At 37.6% G+C, this 25,295-nt stretch overlaps 1 protein-coding gene across 1 annotated transcript in view; it reads right to left on the bottom strand.

The window, feature by feature from the left end:
• PCCA (propionyl-CoA carboxylase subunit alpha) overlaps nt 1–25,295 on the bottom strand; it is a 270,494-nt gene that overhangs the window by 189,586 nt on the left and 55,613 nt on the right. Inside the window, exon 7 of the mRNA XM_041478271.1 lies at nt 4,930–5,061. Within this exon, the coding sequence (XP_041334205.1) occupies nt 4,930–5,061 (132 nt within the window). The remainder of the gene's footprint in view (nt 1–4,929; nt 5,062–25,295) is intronic.

Here is a 25,295-nt window from a genome sequence, read left to right as displayed (position 1 = left end):
GCCACGATTATAGTCGAGAAGGAAACTTTTACATTTCTTTTCTCTTGCAAATTCCCCCACATATTTGCAAAACAGAATTAAGGGGGGGAAGCAAACAGGGTAATCTTTTTTCACTTAGTTACCTGCAAACAAGTGGCTAACTGATACACTGTAGTCCACAGGAAGACAAGCTGCAAATCATTAGAGAGGAACTTTTCACTGCCACTGTATTTTTACACATGCATACAACAACTTTAAGTAACAACTGATTGGTATCAGCAGCACTAATTGTCTTAGTTCTGGCTTGAAAAGATTTTAGTCATCTGCCCAGCACAGTTATTAATTTACACTGTGTCAACATCTGTTTCTTTTACAGTTCTAATACATTAGAATGCAAACTCTAAGACAGGAGAAAAAAAAATTAAAATTCATGCATACTCCAATTTTCGCTTTCAAAGAGCATTTCTGAACCAGAAAACAAAAATATGCTATGATTTAAAGAGGAAAACCAACAACAACAACAACAGAAATTGATATATTGCCATCTCTGGTAAGTCTTTTGATCTTTTTCCATAAGAAGGTATGTTGAATATTTGTTTAAAATATCATGAATTTCACTTGCTGATTACATAAATACAGAAGCAGTTTGAGTAATGAAGGAAAGTTAGGACAGTAATTTCAGCTTTTTGGTACATAAAACTCATGACAGATGTACAATATTTGCACAAGAGGGGCAAAAAAGTGAATGTTATGATACTGCCCAACACACGTGTCCAAATTATGTGCAAGATATACAAAACCACATTGGTACTAAAAACACTTTTAATTATTTTTTGAAAGCAAAAGTCCTCAATGATTTACTGCTATTTCTTCCAAAAGCACATTAGCTACACTACCATTTTCCCAAAATAAACTGGAAACTGTAAAGAAATATATAATTTTAGCACCACCTTTTATTGTACAAATAAAAATGTTCAAGTAATGGTAGAAGTTAATAAAAGTCCTAAGAGTTATAAAATTATGTCAGTGTTTTCACAAATAGGTGATTCCATTAAGTTAGAGACATAAAATACTCCTTTCAGCATAAGAATTCCTAACCTCCTACTTTCATGGACATGCCTCTCAACCAGGTACCAGCAGGTGGAGACAGAAAAACGAAACTGTCTTGATGTAAGGGAATGCCCGGGTAAAGCTGATTAAGTGACTCCTAGACCTGTGAAACATTGTATTAATGATGAAGAACTGCACCATGGTCTTCACGGCTGAGGGTGTTAGCCTTAGAGAACCTCCAGTTCACATCCAGAATCTTTAACAACCTCTCCAACAGTGATCATTCAACCCTAATGTTAATATCCCAGTGCAAAAAATCATCTAAAACAGGTACCAAAACTTAACTACAGTAAATTCAGAGCCTAGCTGAAGACCTCTAATGTGTTTACTGACATCAGTGAAACTCAGTAGACACAGACATTATTATTCTGTGTCTACATCCAGCTGTGTTCTACCAGCCATAAAACCAAACTGGCTGTATATGGTGAAACAATACAAAAATCATTCTTTCCTTGCCATTCCTTTCCCGGTTTTTCACCACAGCATGTTCTTATGCTCATTACTCAGCCTTCACTTTCTAGTCTCTTACTCCCCTTTAGTTGTTTACAGTCAATACATCATCTCAGCCCTAACTTTAGTATAGCCATTGCTCACATGGATTAATGCTAATTCTTTTGATTAAAACCGTTTATGACTACATCTCCCAAATAGGTTTTATAAAACTAATTCTAGTTACACATTTTGAAATTAATTACCTTTGAACGCCTTTGTTGGCTCTCTAGCTGACAACACAAGACTCCAGTTCCTTATATGTTCAGACTGGATTTCTCAATTGCCCCAGCCAACTGAGAAACTGAACCAGGAATGAGAAGAAAATTACTCTTTGTCAAACTGCCCTCTCCATTCCACATCTTTCCACTCTCAGTTTCATATTTGCTAGAGCATTTGCCAGTATAAGAACAGTTACTCATGCCTGATGCCAAGCATCGTCCTCTTTAATTCTTCCAGCTTTAAGTATATGGTTGAAAGGCTTCCTTCTTTTAAATTTCTAATTTAATTACTACTTACTGGGAATTTTTCTGCATGCAACTTCTCCAAGATGTTATTACAAAACCTTAGCAGTGTCTCCTATGTCTAAGTGCTAAGCAACATAAGAGAGGAAAAATATCCTTTATTCAGGAAGGACCTAAGTATCTGCAGCACTATTTAACAGGGATAAAGACAACCCTTCTAGTAACAAAGATTTTCAGTGCAGTCCTGAGATGAATAATGAAGCACTAGGAGTTGTTGCTCTGTGTTTGCTTTAACTATTCATCCACAAAGAAGACATGCAACAGATCCGTCTCAGTTTCTAGCATTGTCAGAGGCATAAATGCAGTTTTCCTCCAGTTTTCCTGCAGTTTTCCTTTTTTTACTGAAGTCCACTTTAAAGTTGAAGCCAGATCTAACCACCTTAAGCACCAAGCAAACACGTAACTCCTTCCTAAAGACCTTTAAAATTTTTCTTTCTCAGGAAAAGGAGCCCTCAAGGATTTTGAAAGCTTCATAACTGTAACTAAAATAGATCTCCCACAGAATGGCAGAAATCCTAAACAGTATCCCGTTCCTTGTGTGTTGCTGTTCTGATTAGAGCTGGAATCATGCAGCTTTGCCCTTCCTATCTTAGTCCGAATTTGCAAAATAGCTTATCAAGCTCTAACCAAAGATCAGGCATCCTGTATGACCTAATTATTTGGGTATTCATTTGAGCAAAAGACATTGTCACAGGAAGAAAATCAGAGCACAAACACAGGCACATATTTAGATCCATAGCAAGTATGACAGTATCAATTATCAGAAGCTTTATTTCCTATAATTGGTAATCAAAGCACTGGTTAGCCTAAAATTCGGAATTCCATTTTTTGATGGAGACTGCAATGCTGACAATGTCCGTGGACTTACCTTGTTTTTATTTGGTGGGCACATTGCAGATTTGGGTTTGGGCTTTTTTTTTTTTTTTTTAAGATATGTATTCTTTTTCATCAACACTCTTCAGATAATCAGAACTCGTGCAGGGCTGAGGTAGGTGAAACTGGTATGAAATGGACACTTTGGGATTAAGTAGCTACCGCATAGATCCTTTCAATGGCAGAAGACTGGAGTTCTCAACTCAGGCCTACATTCGAGTTCAATTGGTTTTAAGGGTATTGTTGCATATAGCCCGTGGCCAACCACATCCCTTAAGTTTCCTTTTTGCGTCAGGAACTTCAGACAATTGTCAAAACCAGTGCAACTGAAGGTCTATGAAACAAGTGCATACAAGAAAGCAGCTCAGCTGCACTGGTTATAGCCCTATCTGTTCCTTAACTATTATCCTTCTTTGTCAGGTTTGGGGTTTTTTTTATCAGCAGAGTAACAGACCCTTACATAAGTTTTAACTTGATACAATGAGAAAACCAGCATTTTCAGTATTAAATTCAGCATTAGAGAATATTTTGTGGTGTTCAAATGATTAATTCAAAGTTATCTCCTAGCTACGTGCTTTTCTGGAAGTTATTTTCAGGATTCCTAGAAGAATATACAGGTCCTAGAAGAATATACAGGATATCAGAACAAATAATGTTATGCCCAATAGCTTGGCTGCTGTTAAATCTTATGAGTGCTGAAGGACCACATACACAAAGGACTGCTAAAACATACAACAAAAAGCTGAAATTTGCCAATTTGCCACTCCCAGACTTCAACATGGCCATGAATGCCAGTCCAAAACTCATATGGAGTCCTGCAGAAGGGAAAGAAGTCTTTGCACTTTTACCTGCTGCAGCATTATCCTGCTACCAGACATTACAAACATCATGCATTTCCATCACAAGTACTGAAAAATTCTCTTGGGCATTTTGACCTCAGGTATTTTGTGATTTTATCATTCTCTCTCACTAGTCAAGTTCTCCAGGCAGCCTCATTGGACCAGGTAATTCTGTGGAGGCTGAGCCCCTTTGTACTCTATTTACCTTTCACTTTTAGTCAGGTTTTGGGGGGTAATTTTTCTCCTAACAGAGTTTAAAATCCAGCTTAGCTACTACACTCTTTTCCATGCAACTTAAAGTTTTACTCAAACTTCATTTGAAAAGAATTTGATTTGACATGTAAAGCATAAAAATTTTCAACCCAGGAGGTCAACATTTTATAATGCACCAAGTTTTTGTTCTATCCAATGAAGGTTTTAAAAGAGAAAACTACATTAACATAGACAACATATTAAGACACACAGGAAAGCTTGCAAGAATCCAACAAACCTACTACAGCAGAAAATAAACAAAAATTAAGATATACCTTATTTAACCTTATAAACTATAAAGAAATAAAACGTTCTTTTTTACCAAACTGTTGGAAGACATTCCTTCTAAAACCACACAACGAGCATTAGCTGTAGATTCTGATAAAGAGCCGCCAAATTCCACCTCTCCCCCCCCAATCCCATCCTGAATTTTGCAACACATGGAAATATGCACCATCAGAACAGACCATAAAATAGAAACTTCACACAGTTTAACAAACTTCTCTTAACTCAGAGCTGTCAAGATCTTGGCCGACAAGAAGACCTGAGAAATGCAAAGATGTGCAAATAAGTCAAATCCACATCCGACATTTTATACATCTACCTGCCTTCATGTCAAATTTAAAGAAAAGTATTTTTAGAGACTCCACTGAAGAACTCCTAATATATCATTTATTATCAAGGACTTTCTCCTCTTCTCCAAAGCTCTCTTGTTAGTAAAAATCTGTACTTCATTTTTAATTACCTTTTACTGAAAAAGAAGAGGAAATGATAATTAAATTCTGCATCAGCCCTTCAATAGGTGTACTTTGATTTAGACACTGTTCCTACAGTGGGCAGACAGTAATTAAATGATTTCTCACCTTGACTACTCCATCAAAGCCAGGGATTGTGTTGACCTTTGCATTCTTGGCTAACAATTTGCTTTCAATCTTGTCTCCCATAGCTTGAATAGCATGTGTGTCAGGTCCAATGAAGGTGACACCTTCTGATGCCTGCAAAGACAATGAAGACAAAACTTTAGGAGACAAAAATCAGCTTCTCCATAGACAGATATTACTATTAACTTTTTTCTCTTTTTGAGCTGACTAATACAACAAGACTCATAAGGCAGCGATCTCTTTACATAACAACAGAGCAATATATAAATATTTCAGACAGTTCATTAAAAACGTGTATGACCTTGTGAAACTATGTATACACACAGATTCAAAGCCCTATAATTAGCATTTGTATAAATCAAAAGCTAGGACAGAGAAAAATAGCTGCAAGTGGAAGTACTCCAGCCTGAAAGTTAAAAGTATCCCTTCAGAAAACAGAGGCTTGTTAATTCACCATCGAAATAACCAAAAAGTGATTTACAAAGATGCATTTGCCAAATGACAACAGTTTAAAATTCTACTTAGTATGCATTCCTAAAACCAAACCTCAATGAAACATCACAATGAAAATGCAGTCTTTAACTCAATATATATAAGACCTTGAAAATAAAGCAGTAAGTGAAATAACACTTCCTGATTCTTTCAGTCAACTCTTCTCCAATAACAATGTGGAAAGTAGTTAACATAAAATGTTTTAATACTTAAACATCAATATGTAGGTAAAACATTGAACTGCAAGTTTCTTCCTCCTGTTTCTCTATGCCAACAATAGACTTCAGCGAGGTTATTCAGAAAGAGGCATTTTTTTAAACTTCTTCAGGTCAGTACTACATTAAGCTAAAGACAATTCTATCAGAACTTTTCCCTGAAAGCTACTGATGCAATAGCAAGTACACATGTGCTTCAGGTAACTTTGTATCTTTTGTACTGGATAGAGAAAGAAGATGAAAGAGGGATAAGGATGAAAAAAAATATTTTCTTTTTAAATCAAGCCTTGCACAATTTTTCCACATTACATTTTTTTTCATCTTCCCAGTTCTAAAATATCTGTAAAATGTCTAAAACCAACTTGTTTCTAGCCAATGGGCAGCTAACTTTAATATCACTACTAGCAAAATGGTAAACAGCAGTTTCTTGTATCACAATTTATGCCTTAGTATTTTGTCTTTCTGACACATACTTATGCTAAACAAACCATATAGTTACAGTCCCTAATGATCAAAAGTCATTTGTTGACGCTTTGTGTATTTACATAATGGTAATACATGATCCAATCCCAGAACACAGGAAAAATATGTTTAAGCTGGGAAACATCCTCCTATTTGTCATCTTATAAGAGGCAAGAGATCTCAACGTGCTCGGGAGTTACCGTTTGCACTGCCAGCAGCTTCCTAGCAGGACCAATGTGACAGATTATTAATGTGTAGATTATTTCATACCATCCCAGCTAACAGAGAAATAGAGACCATCCAGAAAAGACCAGGTGAGAATTACAGACACACAAGGAAGCTCAGTGCAAGGGCAACCAAACCAAATGCAGAGCATCAGTTCTGCTACATCAAAGGATTGTTAGCTTTGACTCACAATGAACCATCTGGGGCTTTATCTCTGCCCACCTCTTCTCTGCTGCATTGGGCTTCTTAGCTTAGTAACTCAGGAATTAACAACTTGATTAACAGCTGTCTTAGAAAGTTGGGATACTGTAATACGGAGAAGGAAGAGAGAGGAGGACCAAAACAAGGGTGCAGATCCATAATTATGTAGTGCTCAGATCCTTTGGTACTTGAAGAAATACACTTTTTAAAGGAGAAGGGAAACAAAGCAAGGAGTTGATGCACGAAACCACAGTGACACAAAGTTTGAAGCTGACTGTTTCAGAAACAACCTCAAAACTCATATTTCTTCCTCTCTTAAAAAGAGGCAGAAACAGCTACCTGCATACACCTAGAGGCAGGGCAGACTTCTGTCATCAGACTGTATCCCAACCTAAAAAAGCCTTGTGGAAAAGGATCACTTTACATACTTGACAAGTGGAGATGACACTGTCCCTCTTGTATCACTTCCAACCTGGAAACACCTTGTTTCCACAGTTTCTGCCACAACACTGGCATTTCCATCCTGACCAATACTACTTCAAACTTCACCATGTATTGCTTCCTCTCCTCACTTTCTTCTCAGAGTTTACCAGCAAAAACATGAGATCTCCAAAGGTCAAGATAGCAGGTTCAAAACTTTTGCTGCCATAACAGACCATCCTAGACTTGTAGCTTGCAGTCTACCTCCACAGTCTTAGAGCATTTCTCTTCTCTCTTCTTTGTTCTGACAGAAAATGAAAAATTTTCATGCAAACTGGAGGTCACAGGGGAGGATAAAAATTACATTGATGGCATCACCAAGCATGCACCTTTCCAACCAAGTGCCCACAGAGGACATCATGCTTGACCTACTGTCTCATCTCACTGATTTGTGGCATGGACTTGCCAAGTGCCCAGTTCACTCCCTGCTCCTGTCCAGATAGCTGGATAAGAAGAGAACAGTACCATTCAGGAAAGATTCATGAACCACCTGAGAAGGACCACTGCAGACCATTTCAAGAAATTAATCTCTGCATCCAATATATTTGTTACATGAATCCTGTAGAGCTGTAGTATTCCACATGGATACAGCCCATACTACTTACTAAAAATTAAGTACCAGATGATGTGCAGCAGATTCACATTACTCTAATGCAAATATCACCTGTTGCAACCTGTATCTTTGTCTTTTTGTAATGTATACTTTTGACAGGTCAGAATTTACAAACTGCACTTGTCTACATATGCAGCTTTTGGCTTTAATTGCTGCAAACCTTTGTACCTTACACAGATCAGCTATTCCATGGTGAACAAGCAGCAGCACAGTACAACCAGCTATTCCCTCACAACATCAGTCACCTGGGGCAGTCACCACAGCCAGTTATTTCCCCATCAACAATCTGAAACTAAATAGTTTAACTCAATATCAAAGGACACCTAAAACCATGTGATTCTGCATTCTGCAACATCCATAAATCAAAAATAAGTTAACAAACCTAGGAGGTTCTGCTGGTTTTCAGGCAGCATATCTAACCATCTCTTACTTAGGAAAGGTGTGCATTCTCTGACATGACTCACAACTAGCTTTAGTTAAGCACATAAAAAAAAGACTGTCAGCTTAAGGGACTACTAAATAAAGTCTTGCAGTCTTGCTACAGTAATTTAATATGCCATCACTCAAAGATGCTTGCTCAAGCCCTCTGCCAAAGCTTCTCAGCTCATCACCAGAAAAAGTGCCCCAGCTTCTTCACCACCCACACTCACACAATGTATTAAACAATCCATTCAAAAGTCTACTGCCCAATAATGAAAATGCCAGAAACAAACCATAAGAAAGAATGCAGTGCAACATCTTCAGCTCCCACTAAGATTTACCAGTTTGTTTACACACAGACCTGTCAGTGTGGCAGCAAGTACTAAAACCTCTGCTGTACATACAAGCTTACACACTGCATATGAAACAAGTTGTTCCAAAACTTCTGCTACTCCTTCACACATCCAGCAGCATATTTCAGCCTTGAAAATTATCTGGCTGCAGAAAACACATCAAAATTTTCACCATAAACATGCACCAGCACTTTGTTCAGAAACATACCTGTGATATCTGTGTATCACTGCTCTATTTCGCACACTCAAAGGTACAGGCAAATAATAAGGAATATTTTATAAAATGACAAGTTCATAATAAATTCACACCAGAAAAGTTAATTTTTAGTTATCTTAAGTAGCAGACATTGAAGAGTTTTCCCCAACAGCCCACTATTTTTGAAAGCAGTAACAACAGGTCTAATAGTCAGGCCATAAGAACTGCAAGCAGTTTATTCTCCCTTCCTTTTGTTTTGGTAGTTGGCTTTCTTTAAGCCAGACAAAAGCCTCAGTCTACCCTCAGGGAATGCAGGACCCTTAATATATCAAAAACTAAACACAGTGTCAAAGTACAACAAGCAAAGGCAAGATTTGGAAAATCGATCTGGGAAATTCATGATTGAGTTTGCGACCATCACAGTCACAGTCTGTCAAATATGTGACTGCTCTGGGAACAGAGAGGGCCAAACAGACCTATGTTAGTGTAAGTCATCATACTCTCAGCATCTGGAAAGGACCTGCTCATCTGACAAACTCCTGTGGACCTCAGGTAATTGAAGAGACAGTCTAGAAGGGGAGTTCCTTTTGCACCTCCTCTTGGAAATTATGAATGTAGATATTCACAATTACTGTATTATACAGTCAGTAGTGGATTCAGTCTCAGTGACAGCCTAAGGAGAACAAAGATAGAAAGCAAGAAGGAGGGAAAAGTGCATAAGCAACTTTTACACATATATACTTGGCAACACATACTCTTCTGTGGGCTTATGAATCTGTAGCAAAGCAGCCAACTCACTGCCAGGCCTCCTGGAGCTACAGGAAATGATTGAACAGCTCCAACTCAGCTTTAGACAAAACAAGTGATACTAAAACTTATCCTCTGTCTTCTACTATGTTAGTTATGGACAATTAAACACAGTTTTTGGTGTCCTCATTTGAGCTATTTGATACTTGAATCTGCATGTAATATCAGCCTAAGAGGAGCAGCTTCAACCAACAAGGAGATATGTCATGTACAAAAACAGTATTATCAAGGATCTTGTGTTTTCTCTTTCAGGACCATTTGATGAGGGGATTTTTCCACTCACAGCATGCTGATGTGGCAAAACATACTCCGAGTGCCCAGCTGCTTCCAGGTGCAAGAACCCCTATAGTTACCTTACCACACAGAATCTGTGACAATAATGCAGGCTTTGTTCTTGCTCACTCCCTAGTACCTGAAATGACTCGTTCTAGGGAAGTATTTCTCATCTCTGAGGAAGAAATGGCTGAAAGGCTAGAGAGATCTCAGAAGCACTTGTAGCTGCTCTGCTTTATTGAAAATAAGCTTTTCTATGTAAACACAGAGCTGCTTTTAAACAAGTTCATGAAATTTACAGGAGAACCCAATCTATTGCATGCTGCCACTGAATCACAAGTTCTGAAATTCAGACTTACATATGACATTTTCAACTCAGGGTGATATTTACAGAAGACAGTAACAGCCCTCAAGTGACTGAGTCAATGGACCAAGTTCCTTTTCCCTCATCCTCCCTCCTTCCCCTCTTGCACATGCCTGCCCACACTCCTATCTATCCCCCTGCTCTAAAGGCAGGCTTAAACACTCCTCAGCTGACTTAGCTGGCTAACATAGCAGACAATGGACTCTAAAGGCAGGCTTAAACACTCAGCTGACTTAGCTGGCTAACATAGCAGACAATGGTCTATTTTTTGCATAAGAAATGTTTTTCATCACTTTCATGAGACAAAATGAGCTAAACAGAAGCTTAATGGGCACTGAAGGGAGGACCACAAGCTGCTGGTGCATGCAACTGGGAACAGGAATTTTCCTTGGGAGGATGGCACATCCTCAAACTCTGAAGTGCTCTGGAAGGTAGCAGCATGCTGCCATATTGACCTGCTCTTCTTGTCAAATCTGCATTACTGTTCTAAGGTTTGTTTTAAAAATCAAACATGATGCTTCTCTGAGCAACATTGTTTGAGTCACAGAATGGCTGAAGTTTGAAGCATCAAAGCCACTGCTAAAAACAACTCTGACATGTGGTTTCAAATATTCCAACAATTTAAGGGCAGAAGAAAAACAGAAACCAGATTCTGTGGCAGTGAAGCAACAGCAAGATCAGCAAGCGTGGGCAGCACAAGTTACCACTTCACTGAAGAATTTATTGGTAAGATTATGAAGGAGGGTCCACAGATAAGAACTTCAGTAGAAACTTTAACATAGCTCTGGTTTCCAAAGGAGTTCTGTCTTAACACTCAAGTTCTCTTCACAGGAGAAACTAGAAGAGGCTTCCATGAAATCCTTACATGCAGCTGATTAATTCTTTCACCATTGTACTCCCTCTTGCCACACAACCAGTCAAGGAGACAGACGCATGGGACAAGGGAATAGGCACAAGTAGTCTGGTATTCACTGTGTTCCAGAAAAATTGGGATCATCCACTAATACAATCCCCCATATAGAGCTCATAGATCACCAGAAGGACACAAACCTGAACGTGCAGCTGCTTGCAGACACATACAAAGCAGAGCAGATAAGCAGCACACCTCAAAGATGACTGGAATAGACAGCTGGGCCAAAAAGCCTTTAAGTCACATGAGCTAAATGCAGGGCTGAAAAGCTGAGCTGGCAGCAAAAGGAAGGTCCAACAGAGGTACAAACAACCTAGGAAAAAACCAAGCAGAACAGAAAAATCCAGGTGAAACATTCAAAAACAGAAAGACATGATTCAGGAGTACTAGCAGGGAAAAGAGAGGGGGAAAACCACAAACACCACTACAAACACACTGACATCAGTTGAAAAAGGTAGGTACATAAAACTTCAGAATTCAGGAACTGTCCATTCGACATTGGGAAGGAATTCCTCAAGGAAATCTACTATAAGAATATATAATAAGCATCCACGCAATAACTTAGGAAATACTGAACTGGTAAAATGCTCTACAATACAATGTGGTGGACATGAAAAAACATCCTGAAGCTTTCTGCTAGATGCACAGAAACGACCTATCACCTCAAATGTTTGAGCCCTGTTGCTGCTGTCTTAAAGGCTCAGAATTAAGAGCATACACAGGAGTGGCCAATGATTTGTGTGGTCATCAACCTGCAAATTCAGTACCAATAAACAGAAAATTTCACTCTGTGCTGTTTAATTTTAAGCTGCAAAGGGCCTGAATCAGTAAAAGCCTAGGTATTGTCATGGATCACCAAGAGCAGTAACTTTCCAGCAATTCAGTGAAGAAAAGTTTCTTCCAATCTTGTTTACAATGAAATAAGCAGAACTTCTGAAGACAAAGGATCTTTACAATGCACACACATTTACACAAACACACATGAGAGAAAAGACAACACATACAAGTAGCATCCTTCATTAGAACAAGTATTTTTACAAAATGAGCCAAGCTGAAGTAAATTAAAGCATTCTGTAAAGGCTTATGGTCGAGTGAAGACAGTATGTGATGTAAGCAAAAGCACAGATATGCTAGGTATCCAAGAAGGAAGGGCTGTAGCATCCTACTGTCCTCCAACTACACCTGCCTTTGACTACTGCAGTTATTTCTGCAGAGGTTTGGCTTTTGTACTGTTAGAGGTCTTTGGAAGGAGATGGATTACTACAATCACCTTGAGCTTCAGAAGCACAAGGCAGGTACAGTGTGACAGGAAGTAGCCTCAAAAGCAAAATACAAATTGGCAGTTGGCAAAGTAACAGTGCCTGAAGTAACTTGCAGAGGAAGGTTGTAATAAAGAACTGTGCTGTTCAGCCTGTCAGACCTCACGGCTTATTCCAAATTCTGCTTCAAAATCAGATCTGTTACTTGGCTCCAAAACACACTACAGTGTAGAAGTCAGAACCCCACACAAGCTATGTCACTACCTGTCACACTACATTGCTACTTTAAATATCTTACTCGCTGTCTCAAAGAGGAGTATGTACTGCAAGAGAAAGTAATACATTGGAAGTGTTTCCTTTGAAAAGAAAAAGCTAGCAGAAAAAATAGGCTTTACCTAAAATTGAACACAGCTGCAAGAAGTCTGTCTTACTTCTCAAAACTGAATTTAAAGAACACTAAAGCATTTTCCAACCACACCTTAAGAAAAGAAGACATTGCTGGGCAGCAATACCCCAAAAAAAAAAAAAAAATGAAAACTAGAATACACTTGTTTACTTGCAAATAAGCCAATTGATGCCAGTTTCCATGTTTAACCTTTACCTTGGGGAGGGAGATGTGTTAATATACTCCCTTTAAACCATCATTCTAAGAAATATTAAAATTTCATGAGGCATGAAAATCCATTAGTTACCAGAAGGGCCAGACAAATTTCTGCAGGACGAAATGAAAACAAGTCTTATCCAGGTCCCAAACACACCTTACTTACAGTAGGCTAGGAATAGAATGCAGGAATATAGCATACAGCTATATATAATATAGAGATAGGCATAATCGTCCTTTTCAATATGCACTATATGTATATTCAAATACTGGAGGAGGAAAGAGAGGACTCAGTTTGTTAGATTATTCTAAAGCTCAGCTTAAACAAAAGGCACAGTTGCCAAGCCAGTATAAACAACCTAAAGCAACTAAACTCCAGTGTCCAAAAACAGTGTACACCACAGAAAAGGTACACAACCTTCTGCATAAACATCGGGGAGTGGCCAGAATAACTCTATATGGTCAGCACCACCTTAAGTACTAATGCCGCATGGAAAAGAGTTTTTTAAATAAACTTTAAAGTCATCTCCTCTAATTCCTCAGAAGTGGTAAATTTACAAAGTTAAAACTAAGAACCAGACTGATCTGTAGATAACATCCTTAACAAGATATAAGTTGTGAACTATTATTATCATGGATTATACGTAGAAAGGGTAAATGTGCTTGCATTGACTTAATTCTGCATTTTGAAATTAAAAACTCTTCTTTACCAAAAAGTTAATTGTGTATATTGTAACTTGTAAGTGGAAGACATAGCTCCCAACCATACCTTTGCAAGTGAACACACACAGAGTCAGCTTTTTCCAAGGGCTCAAGGCACAAGACACTGAGAACAAGTACTAGCTTTTGTGGCTCTATACTTAAAATTTTCACTTTGGATCTGCAACCTGAAGTCTTACTTGATAATTTCACTTTGAAACTGTTTAAAGCTTTAGATGGTCTATATATTCTATGTTTGTCCAGAACCTAAATGCAATATTGAGTTAACTGAGTTCAGAAGCATTTCTCATGTACAAACTATAAAATTTGAACATACAGGAGTTTGCATGACACACCACTTTAAGTGATTAACTACTTCACCATATATGAAACACTACACAGACAGCACCCGAGGCACAGAAAGTTAGCCCTGGTATGCTAGAACGAGTTTTGAGTAGTCACCTATATCAGTAGTAAGGAATGCTCAGAAAATTTAGGGAGAAACAAACTAAACTTAAGAATTTTCCCTGGATGGTTTCCATATTGCTTTTCTTTGCTTCATGGCATTGAAACCACCCTTGATTTTTACATGATAAAAGAAATCTGTGGAACTAATCCTAGAAACCTCTTTCTGTTTCCTTGCTTAACACCTCCAGGCGACAGAAAAGACAAAATGCTTCATTTGCATCCTTAAACATTAGAAACTGCGAATGAGCCTTTTCAGCTGCAAATGTTATTGCATCTACATTTCCAGAAGAGAAAGAAGGTTAAACAGCCTACTCAGGTTTATGTTAACTCATCTCTTTTTAGCACCGTGAGCAGCACAAAGAGCAGAAAATGCAGAAGCTTAACAGCAGAACCTCTTTCTTCATTAAGTTCAATTAGATCCTGGCAATGGATATAGCTGCTGATTACAGGAAGATAAAGAGAAGAAATCAGGTATGCACAAAGGAAACGGCAAACCCAAGTGTAATTTTAGTCTTCGCGATCATCCAGCCTCAGGAAGACCATTTCATTTTTCATGCAACACAAAACAGTTCCACCAGTTGCATGACCACACAAGATTTTGCCTGATGCAAAAGCAGCATTTGTTTAATCATTAATTCAAACTCAGTTTAAAATGTAATATGCCAGTGTTGCACAAATTCAGCCTGAATATGCTAGCAAGGTAAGAAAGAGTCCTTGCTTATCGATTGATAAATATCCCATCATATCAATTAAAGAATACTTTTGAGCCACAACTAGCCAAACCTATTAACTACTTTGTTTCACAAAAAACCCACAATTAAGTACTATTTACTCTTGGATCATATTAGTTCTTTACTTTTTCGAAAATTAGGATTCAAGCTACATATTTTTAATTTGTTTGGAGCAGGGAGAGGACTTGGAGTTACTGCACTGAATATAGCAGAGAAAGTTAGCAGAACTTTTTTTTCTAAGCCATTTGGCTTTCAGTCTGGAAAAAGCCTTCAGCTTGGCAGAAAATACTCAATTAAATGTTTAACAAAAAATATACATTAGTCTAAATTAAAACCAGGCAGTCATGGAGAAAAAAACAGGACAATGATGAGAGGGAAAAACAGGAAGCATCATTCTAGCCAAAGCAATACCTCATATAACCAAGGACCCAAGTTTACGGCATATACAAAATTTTCTGTATCAAACTGAAATTCAGTAGGGAAAACAAGTAGAATAACAAGCAGCTCAAAAACTCCAATGTTAGAGGAAATGAAGAATATGGACGGACACAAGGCATACTCTTAATACAGCCATACTATTTCTCCTGTCCTAAAGATGGAGATGAAGCTTTGCAAATTAATAGAGAACACAAACATATAGCTTGATTAGTAAGTGCACTCTGCAATACCATACCTTGTGTTTTTCAAAGGAGAGGCCAAATTAACAATCAAAACATGAGACTATATTTAGAAGTGAACGAGTAATGAAAAATTAGCACTGTGTTACTTAGATGTTACATTGAGCTTGCAGTCAAAGGGTATTAATTGTATGCCTGTGTGTTGAAAAAAAAACTGTCTGGTATTTTTCCAGACATTCTAAAATGCTTTCAAAGTTAGGTGACTATAATTATATTTATACTGCACATTCAGAAACCAAATGAAAACTTGTGATGACTGCCCAAGCTCACACGACCCTGAATTTACTGATGATTTAAGCATAAGGAACCTGGTGTTGACAGTCAGGATGGTAAGTAACCCTAGAATTATCTTCTCTAATAATTATATTGAAAAAGAGTAATTTCTCAAACATTATAACAGACAAAAACATTAAATAAGCAACATTCTTGATAAAAATAAGACTGTTAAAAACCCACTGCCCTAACCAAATTCTAACATAGGTAATGCCATTCTGACCTTCAATGCCTTTTTCTCAGCTGGCCAGTGGACTTAAAAATCCTCTCCACTGTCCTCATAAGGTTACTAATATACTTCCTGTCAAATATCTGCAATTGCTGATATTTAGACAAGTGTTACTGTGTCAATAGAAACAGCCATCATCAAACATTTGATAAAGATTGCTTGAAGACTTCCAGAGAGTTTATAAAGACTCCCTAAACTACACTGGAAGATGCAGAGCAAACCATCAAGTCCACTTCAAAAAAGTGGAAACTTCTACATCTTGTTAGTAAACTGGAGTTATTTTCCCACGAGAGACATTAAACAGGATTAAATTAAATTTCTGACACTCAAGAAACAACATTAAGTGATAAACAGGCATTCTCATGGAAAAATAAATATCACTTTGTCAGTTAGATTAATCACAATTATTCAAGAATCAAAGAAGCAGTAACAAAATGGGCATGGGCACACCTTTGTGGTTTTGTTTGTTCACCATCACCACACCAAACCATGTTTAATTCAGTGAACCAAACTGTCTTCTACCAAAGCCACGATATACTGACCCTGTAATTACTAAAAAACCATAAAACATCACACAAGTAAGGGAAGGATAGGACTGGGGCAATAGATGCTCAAGCATAAAGCCATTAGAAAACCCCAGGATGGGATGCTGTCCCATAGGTCACAGTAACTGTCACAGAGTAGTGACCCACAGAGTTAGTACTTCCACCCCAGGGCCCAATTCCTCCTGATGATCACATCCCCAGCAGCAGCTGTGCAGCCATCAGTTTGGGAACCATATGAGCTAAAAATAGCTGAAGGGGCAGGGGGTGCTTCAAGGATTTTGAGGAACAATCCCAAAAAGGGTTAACAGAAGAAGGGACAACTGCCAACAAATACAGTTACCAGATATTTAACAGGGCACATGGGGGAAAGCAGGCAGGAAACGTAGAGGCTGACTGCAAACTACATTTGTGACCAGAGATGCCTATGGCAGTCACTAGCAGGGAAAAACTGGGAGTAACAGAGGTACTGTCATGGCAATGGTGATGAGACAAGTCACATGTGAGATAGCTGCAATCTAGAAAGGAAAGGAATACTGGAAGACGTTGATCTAACACAGGAATCAAACATAGCTGAGAGAAGCTGTGGCGTTTCCATCCTTACAGATACTCCAAACTCAACTGTATATGAACCTAAGCAACCCAGGTCAGCTGATGCCACTTCAAGAAAGGGACTAGTCTCCAGTGTTCCCTTCTGAAGTTATTTACTCCACAGAGCTAGATTAAGTATATCAGAAAGATCATAATCTCTGGACAGGGACAGCAACTAAAAGTAGAGAGAGCCTGGCACAATCCTTGTCACAAAATAGACAAGACCCACATATTTTGTCTGAGATAAAGGGATGTATCTTCCTATTGAATCTCACAACATCAATTTCCTTAAGAGAAAGCAGAGCTTTGTCATACTCATCTTCCTTCTCTAATAACGGGTACTGATATCTCTAGCCATTTATTCCTACATCTTCACTAAAGTATACTGCTCCTTTAGCTTTGTAGACATGCGACAACCATTAGATCAATTGTTTAAAAAAAAAAAACCCAAAGGTTCCCATCTCTGAAAGGCAAGCTTAACCAATTGTCTTAGGTCAACACAGGATACAGCACGTGGTGTTAGGAAAACACAGCTGGGGGCAAGCAGGGACAAGAGGAAACTCCCTACACCAGCACAGGCATGGAAGAAGTTGGGAGAAGCAGCTACAATCTGAGAGAGAATGGTAAGGGAGCACTTCTGACGCCCTCTCATGAGCTGAGCAAGACCCCGTGTGCATATGGGATAACGTCAGGCAATACAGTCACAGCAAAGATACCGTTCCATGGAACCCCGCAAAGCACACTCTGCCTTGTCTCCTTTACTACACGCATCTTTTTGCAAAGAAGTCATGGTATTACTAATGGAAGATGTTCTTATTTAAATCTTACACACAGTTCCTTGGGGAAAACTGTGGATTAATAACCCTGTAATGAAAGATAACTAGCTCTTGCAGCTGCCCACCAAGAGAGGCCTGATACACTACATTTAAGTAAATGAAAAATTCAATTTTTTTTCCCTTTAGAAATCACTCCCAAAAAATATTTTTTCCTGTATGTTTTAATAGTCAATGTACATAGCTCTCCCTCCAGTTTCTACTTTTGCTCTACTTCCATGAAGTTTACATCAGATATTATGGGCAGAGATGTACATGATTATGTTGTCCCCTTAAAAGTGGATGTTCAAATAAAATTAGGAAAAACATTCAAGTGCTTTTGTAGCCAAAGTTAAAGATAACAAAATTAGGAATAATATTTTTCTTTTAAGGAATAGGACTTGTATACTCATATATACACAGTTCAAGTTTTCCACCAAACCCTGTTTTTACTCACACATATTCTGACATGAATGAAATGGCAGATTTGGTCATTCAATTTTATTTCTCCACTGAAGGCAAAGAATTACATGTGATAATAAATACCACTGAATCTTATAAAAGTTTCAAATTATTTTCAAAGTACGTGTAAGTTATACTTCTTGGCTAGCATGAGGAAGTAACAGTGGAATTTGGCACACTTAAACCTGTGGAACAAAACGTGATGGACAGGCAATATTACATCACTCAAAATGCCACAGCTTTGGGACAACAACTTCTCACTATCTCAGTGTCATAAATAAAACAAGTCAATAAATTGTTTCAATATGTAGCACCAGAGATTTTACAGGCACTTAAAATGAAGCAATCTATGAGATGCCCTTGTGGTCCTGCTTCTATGAACCACAACTCTTCTGAGCTCAGGATAATATATTATGACAAAGGTATGTACCATGTATTTTGAATACCACCAACTCTGAATCTGAAACAAATTTTATCTGGTGACTGTGGGTGAAACAGCTTTTTGGAACAGACACAGTCAAGTTCCTCCTTCCCCTTCCCAACAGATGGGCCTGAGAGTTGGACAGTCTGGCTTCACTCATGCTATAAAGTAATTAGACAAACAAATCTGGATCCTGTAAATAAGCATGTGCTTGGAATTAAGCATGCTTAAACAGTTACAGGCCCTAAATTTCAAAATTTCAGCCTGTAGAGGGAATCAGCCAGTTAAATTAAAACAGTCTTTCTGGAAAAGTAGGTAATTCTTTCTTCTCAAAGGTGAGAGAGAAATGAAACTAGAAAACTATCACATTTTTCATATGCTTCATTTTGATGTAAACTGATGTCTTAGAATGGCATAAGATAGTAAATAAGACCACAGTACCCTAGAAAATTTTTCTATTTTAATAGCTCAGCTAAGTTACATAAAAATGGTGAGATGCAACAAGTTCCAGAAGTCCAACCTCCAGTTTATCTGCTGAGCTACGATTGTCTCAAAATTCTTAGTAAACTGGGTTTTCACTTGCAAATTGAACGCTGAAAAGTGTGTGCAACTACACATTCTTCAAAGGTAAAGAAAAAATTCCTTAAAGGTAGAATATACTCTGAGACATAAGCAGTAAAAAAGCATCCATAAGTATATACAAAGGGTTACATTTCACCTCCTGCACCAAAGAGGAGAGGCAAAGGGATGAGGAGAGACCACAATGGCATCAGAGCACAAGTGTATCCGGAGAACAAGCACCGCATGGCGGAACAACTCTAATCCCAACATGCTGTAAACCCTTGCAAGGCTGATTTTACAGCCTGGAAGTTCCGTCATCATCCTTGTGGTCACCTGCTAACAACACATCAGGTAGCAGCAAGAGCCTTGTTCTGATGGGCTCAGCCCAAGCAGAAATTTAATTGCCAACAGCGACAAGTGCTCTACCATGGTAACAAAGTCAGAATGTAGTGCCATTCTGCCACAAAAAATATGGGGTCCTGACCTCCAGGCTTTTCATTTTTCACACCTCAGCCATTGCATTTTGCTAACTCCTCTTTCCAGATTATTTTTAAGTTTGTGCTAGATAGCTACATAAATAGTAGTCCCAGCACAAGGGAGATAGCAGGAACATGTGACCAGGGCCAACACCTCTTTACAATAGCAGGAAAACTTTCATTTACAGAGATTATGAAACTGCATCTTTAAACAAATGCGCACAAGACATAAGGTGGTATAAGGTGGTATGATGGCTCCCATTCCTTGCTTTGTAGGAGCAACTCAAGTGCCATTGGCAACAGGAGCTAGAGAGGACTTGAAACATTCACTCTGGAGTCCCAGGAAGCAGAAAGGTTAGGACAGAAAGCAATTTACCATGCAAGCTCTATAGCATCCTCCTAAACAGTAACTGGCCCCATCATTGAAACCTCTCGAAAAATTAACACTGCCTGTTAATCACTTGTTAAAAAAACCATCTTTCCAAATCCCAAACCAAGCATGCCTTTAATCAGCTGAAAGATGGGAAAGACCTGCTCCAAATTAGAACTTTAGTTAAAGTTGCAGAGCTAATGCTGAAAAACAACTCTGCATCAGCAGAACTCCTCCCCTAAGTCTCATACTTCAGGCTCTACCTGAATCATCACAATCTCAAGTGAATACAAAGTAGGCATGACACTATGAACATAAAAGGATTAGCTTGAAAAAGTTTTAAAATAACTAAGAATCACCACTTCCAGTGAGAAATAAGCCTTTATTTTAAATATGGTGTCATAATGATTTCTCTATGTTTACTGTAATAAAAAATGTCATTATCTGCTTGGAGACAAGTTAAATTAACTCCTTTTCTATATCCACATTTCAGTCTGTGTATATTTTTGAACAAAACCACAATCTGAAGTATGTATTTATTAGTCTGTGTGCAAAATTAATGCTCATCTCTCCAACAAATTGGAAATTTAAAAAATTTTTTTAAAGAATCTAACCAAAACTAAATGAGAACTGATAAGGGAGAGAACCATGGAAAAAAAAAAAAAAAAAGGGAGTTAATTTGACAGAAGATAGTCACCTACAGAAAAGTACTTAGAATAGAGCTGGTGGTTGGGACTGACTTTAGAAGAACAAACAAAGATCCTGGCTCCCAAGATTTTCAATACAGGAAAGAAATGTGAAAATAAGGAACTCATTAACTCATGTCTGGAATACATAAAGCTTTCCACTCTGAATAGATATACATTCCAAAAGAATTCAAAAATATTATGTACAGGAAGAGAAAGTTCCAAAAATATAGAAACCAAGACCAATATTGTCACTTTCGCAGGCAACCATGCCTTCTAGTTTTAAGGACTACAGTACAGATATTAGGGTTATATAAATTAATATAAAGAGCTTACTCTTTACAAAAATAAAAACAAAAGTTATATTAAGCAGTCTCTTAAGCTTACAATGCATCACAAGCATCATATAGTATCATAATTATTGGCCTTTGCTGGTCACATTTTATACAAGTTTTCTATTGAAAAGCTGCTATTAATGGAGAGCACTTCCACTCTTCCCACTACAGAAGCTTGAGAGGTAACTGAAGAGAGGAGAGACAAATGCCATACCTTTAAATACTGCTATACCCAGCCACAAGGACTGCTTGCATGTCTCCATTTTTTAAAGAATGGTGAGTACTGAGACCTTTTTGTGGTGGCAGGCATTAAGGCATTTGGAGCACCAGGTTTTTCTTCCCCATTTATTTTTTTAATTTACCCCTTTTTATCTTTCTTCAGATGCAAATAGAATTAGAAGAAGGGGAAAAGGCATAAACCAGTTTTTCACTACACATGTGCACATGACATCAAGCACAACAGGGATGCGGTGAGCATAATTAATTTGGCTTTTGCTGTACTACAGATGAAGTCAACAACAGACATTAGTGATACTGTAAGGTAATTACATTTATTATAATTTGCAATATCCACCATTACACTTAAAAAATTGAGAGCCATTTAAGTGTCAAACAGTCAAAAATGTGATTGAAGTTGTTTCTATCTTTGATCTTTCAAGCAAATTTTCTTCAGCTCCAGGATTACATCTTCACTGCTATTTATCTTTCAGCATTAGATCAGAAAACACAGAGTGACCTTTGTGCAAGGAGCAAAACTCATCATTGCAGACCCATGAACAGTTCATGCAAGAGTTCTTGACGTTCACAAAATTAAAACTACATTCACTCTATAATCTCAAGGTCCTCTTTCAATGTATTATCTCTCAACTAGTTTACAGAAGCTTACATATTTTTAAAGGTATTTTACACTTTTGCTGTCTAATGATTCTCTCATGGTCCATTTACCATATCTTTTCATGAACAGGCTGAATACACTGGTGGAAGGACAGCTTCTGTTATACTGCCTCATATGGAGCTCCAATTCCACAACAAATCTGAACCCCGTTATTTTAATCTCTGAAGGAAAATTAATTTGACAATGCTCAACATATTAAACATTCTTCTCTTGGTCCAAATACATATACCATTTATTCATATTATGATATGCTTTTGTAATCCAGAAAGGAATACATATACATCACCTCACATATTGTCTTGTAGCCAGTTTAATTTTTAGAAAGGCATGGAGAATTAAGACCCTTAACTATCACACAAACATTTTTATCCAGTAAATGTCAGCTGCCTTAGTACTGGAAAGTTATAGTATATAAACAGTTGAACTGTTTTTTTGGGGTTTTTTAAATCACCGTGACATGTAAGCAGTTTCAACTCCCTGGAAGATTACACTGGATTCTTGTTTTAAAAAAATATCTCCATTACCAGCTATTACAATGCAGATAATATAGCTGAATGCTAAATTCCTTTAAAGCACACAATTCAAAAAAGCAGCAAGACATACCAACTTCTTGACACCTAATAGCATTTCCTTTGCTGCCCACCAAAGCATCTCAGTTTTCTATTGCTGTTTTGTGACAATTTTAAGACTGAGGTTCAAGTTTTTGTACTTTGCAACAGTACAGCATCCTGACCAATCTCTGTTTTGGAATAATTAGCATAAGCCACTACATTATAATGATACCTGTAGCTTTCACTGCAATGCTCAAGATACAGTCCAACATGAATGAGAAACTTCAGGTTTATAATTTTGTTACAAGACAGTTACAAAGGCCAAACTCCAGATATCTCATATAGGGAAATGCAAGATCAAACCAGGAGTCTTAAATAAGAGTAAGCAATGAGAAGTTAAATTTAAACTCTTAATAGTAAGAGGAGTTATTTTACATCACTCATATCATTGGCATTCAACTATCACAGGAACACGGGCTACAAAATTTTATTTGTCCATGGTGAAACATCATTACCTAGGCTATTCATTAGGCAAGCTCCATCTCCATTTCAACTCTAAGTTATTCCTGCAGTAGCTTTTCAGTCCAAATATTTTAGGAAGATTTGTCATTCCTAGAATGGAATCCAATAATCAGATTTTATTTCACTCCACCAGACCAAGATATAAACATGCTACACCAGAAACTCCTTAAAAAGGAATAGAATTTTCTTATTCCTAAAGGCTCTGTTTTCTTTCACTGTTTTTCAAAGGCAGTTGCAATTGTTGTACTTTTATAGTACTGTCCATCAAGACTGATGTGCCATTACGTGACATTGAGGATACATGGCAATATAAGTATTTCATTCATGGAGTCACAGATTCAGGAAACCATTCCTGCAATGGATGATAATGCAGGCTTTTTTAAGAATTAGCTGAACTGGCATCTTAATATACAGACAAGAACTTTTGGGAGATGGGGTTGGTAGGGTTTTTCCATCTAATTTTCTTCTGCTGCTATTTAATTGACTTTAAACTTTGGTCACAAATTTCCTAGTATCCTGTACTGTGGAAATCTTAAAACATATTTTTGTATTTCCCCTAAATCATATAGTAGTCAGAAACTGAAAAAAAGAAAACCTACCAGAAAACAGATTCAAGAGAGAGGGACAGATAACATTGGGGTTTAACTGCAAGAAGAATGCCTGATTTTGTCAGTCCTCATGAATGATACTTTTTCCTCAGAAATGTGGCAGAATGCTAAATTATTCAAAGTTATATAGACTACAGTCCATGCATGAACATACTAAAGATATTTTACCACTACTTCTTCAATTTTAGGCTGTAATGGAAAATTCAAATTAAAACAGTTCTGTAGTTTTCTGGCACTTGTAGCTAAAACAATAGCCTGAATTATATTTGGAACATAATGTGCAAACATGCATTAATACACTCATCCATGGATACAATGTGTACACAACTCTTCAAGCCATCTTTTATGGATATTTTGGTGCTGTGAGGTATGCAGCGTGTCAGATTTGTATCTGTTATTTTTTAAACAAGGCAAATGTTTTAACATTAAGTATATTGCATTAGACAGATACTGAAATTAACATATTTAAGTTACATTGGAGAGAAAAGCACTTGCAAAAGCAACAGGCAAATTGCCAGAAATAATCAAAGCAAAAACATTTTAAGAAACCAAATACAAATTTAAGAGGATCTTCGGCTTCTTACTGTAGGAGTTGTCCGAACCTCCCATCCCTTTAATCGTGGAGGCTACTTAAGAAATTTTGTGTCAGTCAGGACCAATACTGAAATACAACTATAGTAGCCCACTTTCAAAATTCTGAAAATCCATTTAAAGGTACCAGTAGGGGGTAAATTAAAGCCATAAGCACTAGGAAACTAATCATTTGAAAAACGTACAAAGGCAATGAAGCCTAAAGTTATCAAGCACTGAAATGACTGGAAAGGTGTTTTCTATAGTTGGAAGTAACTAAATACAAAAAACAAAAATCAAATCCTTTTGTAAAACAAAAGAAGATACAATTATAATCTACTACACAACCTAACATATCTGACACAACATCTTGTAAATAAAGCATTAATTTCTTATCACACAGACATTTTGGTATAAGGCGTAGAAGAAAGATAGAGACAGCTTACACAAGACCAGAAGCCAGAGTGACCTTTATTTACACTTTGGAAACTCTTACTTGAATATACATTTGTCAATTCTAAATCTCACTGTACTCAAGTTTTCCACTCCGAAGATTTCTCGCACAAGAATTTCCCTCAGCATTTGCAAAAGGCTAGACCTTTCAGTAAGAAGAGTTCAGAAAGAACAGTGTTTAAACTGTTAATCACAATAAGGTGAAAAGGAGTTTCATACAGCAGCTGGGAAGCTTCAGGTAACTACTATGAAAGCAGAATGGAAGCCACACTGTACCATGCCAAGCATGGTATAGCATAAATGAAGCCATTACTATTTTCATGAAAAAGTTAGCATATTTCAGCTCATAAACCATGGAAAACCTCAATTTGCACCACCTTCTAGGGAGAGTCTAGCTGTCAGGTAATAAGAAAACTCATCACAATCAGCACACACTCTACCCACAAGATGCCCAAACTATCTGAAATTGCTCCTTGGAGCTAGAAATAACTGCAAAGGCCACTTAGCTCCTGAGCTGCCTGTGCCTTCCAGATAAAAAGCCATGA

Source organism: Pyrgilauda ruficollis, unplaced genomic scaffold (assembly GCF_017590135.1).
Source record: "Pyrgilauda ruficollis isolate IOZ18807 unplaced genomic scaffold, ASM1759013v1 scaffold44, whole genome shotgun sequence".
Taxonomy (NCBI): domain Eukaryota; kingdom Metazoa; phylum Chordata; class Aves; order Passeriformes; family Passeridae; genus Pyrgilauda; species Pyrgilauda ruficollis.
Note: the sequence above shows the minus strand (reverse complement) of the source record. Positions and strands in the feature narration are given on the sequence as shown.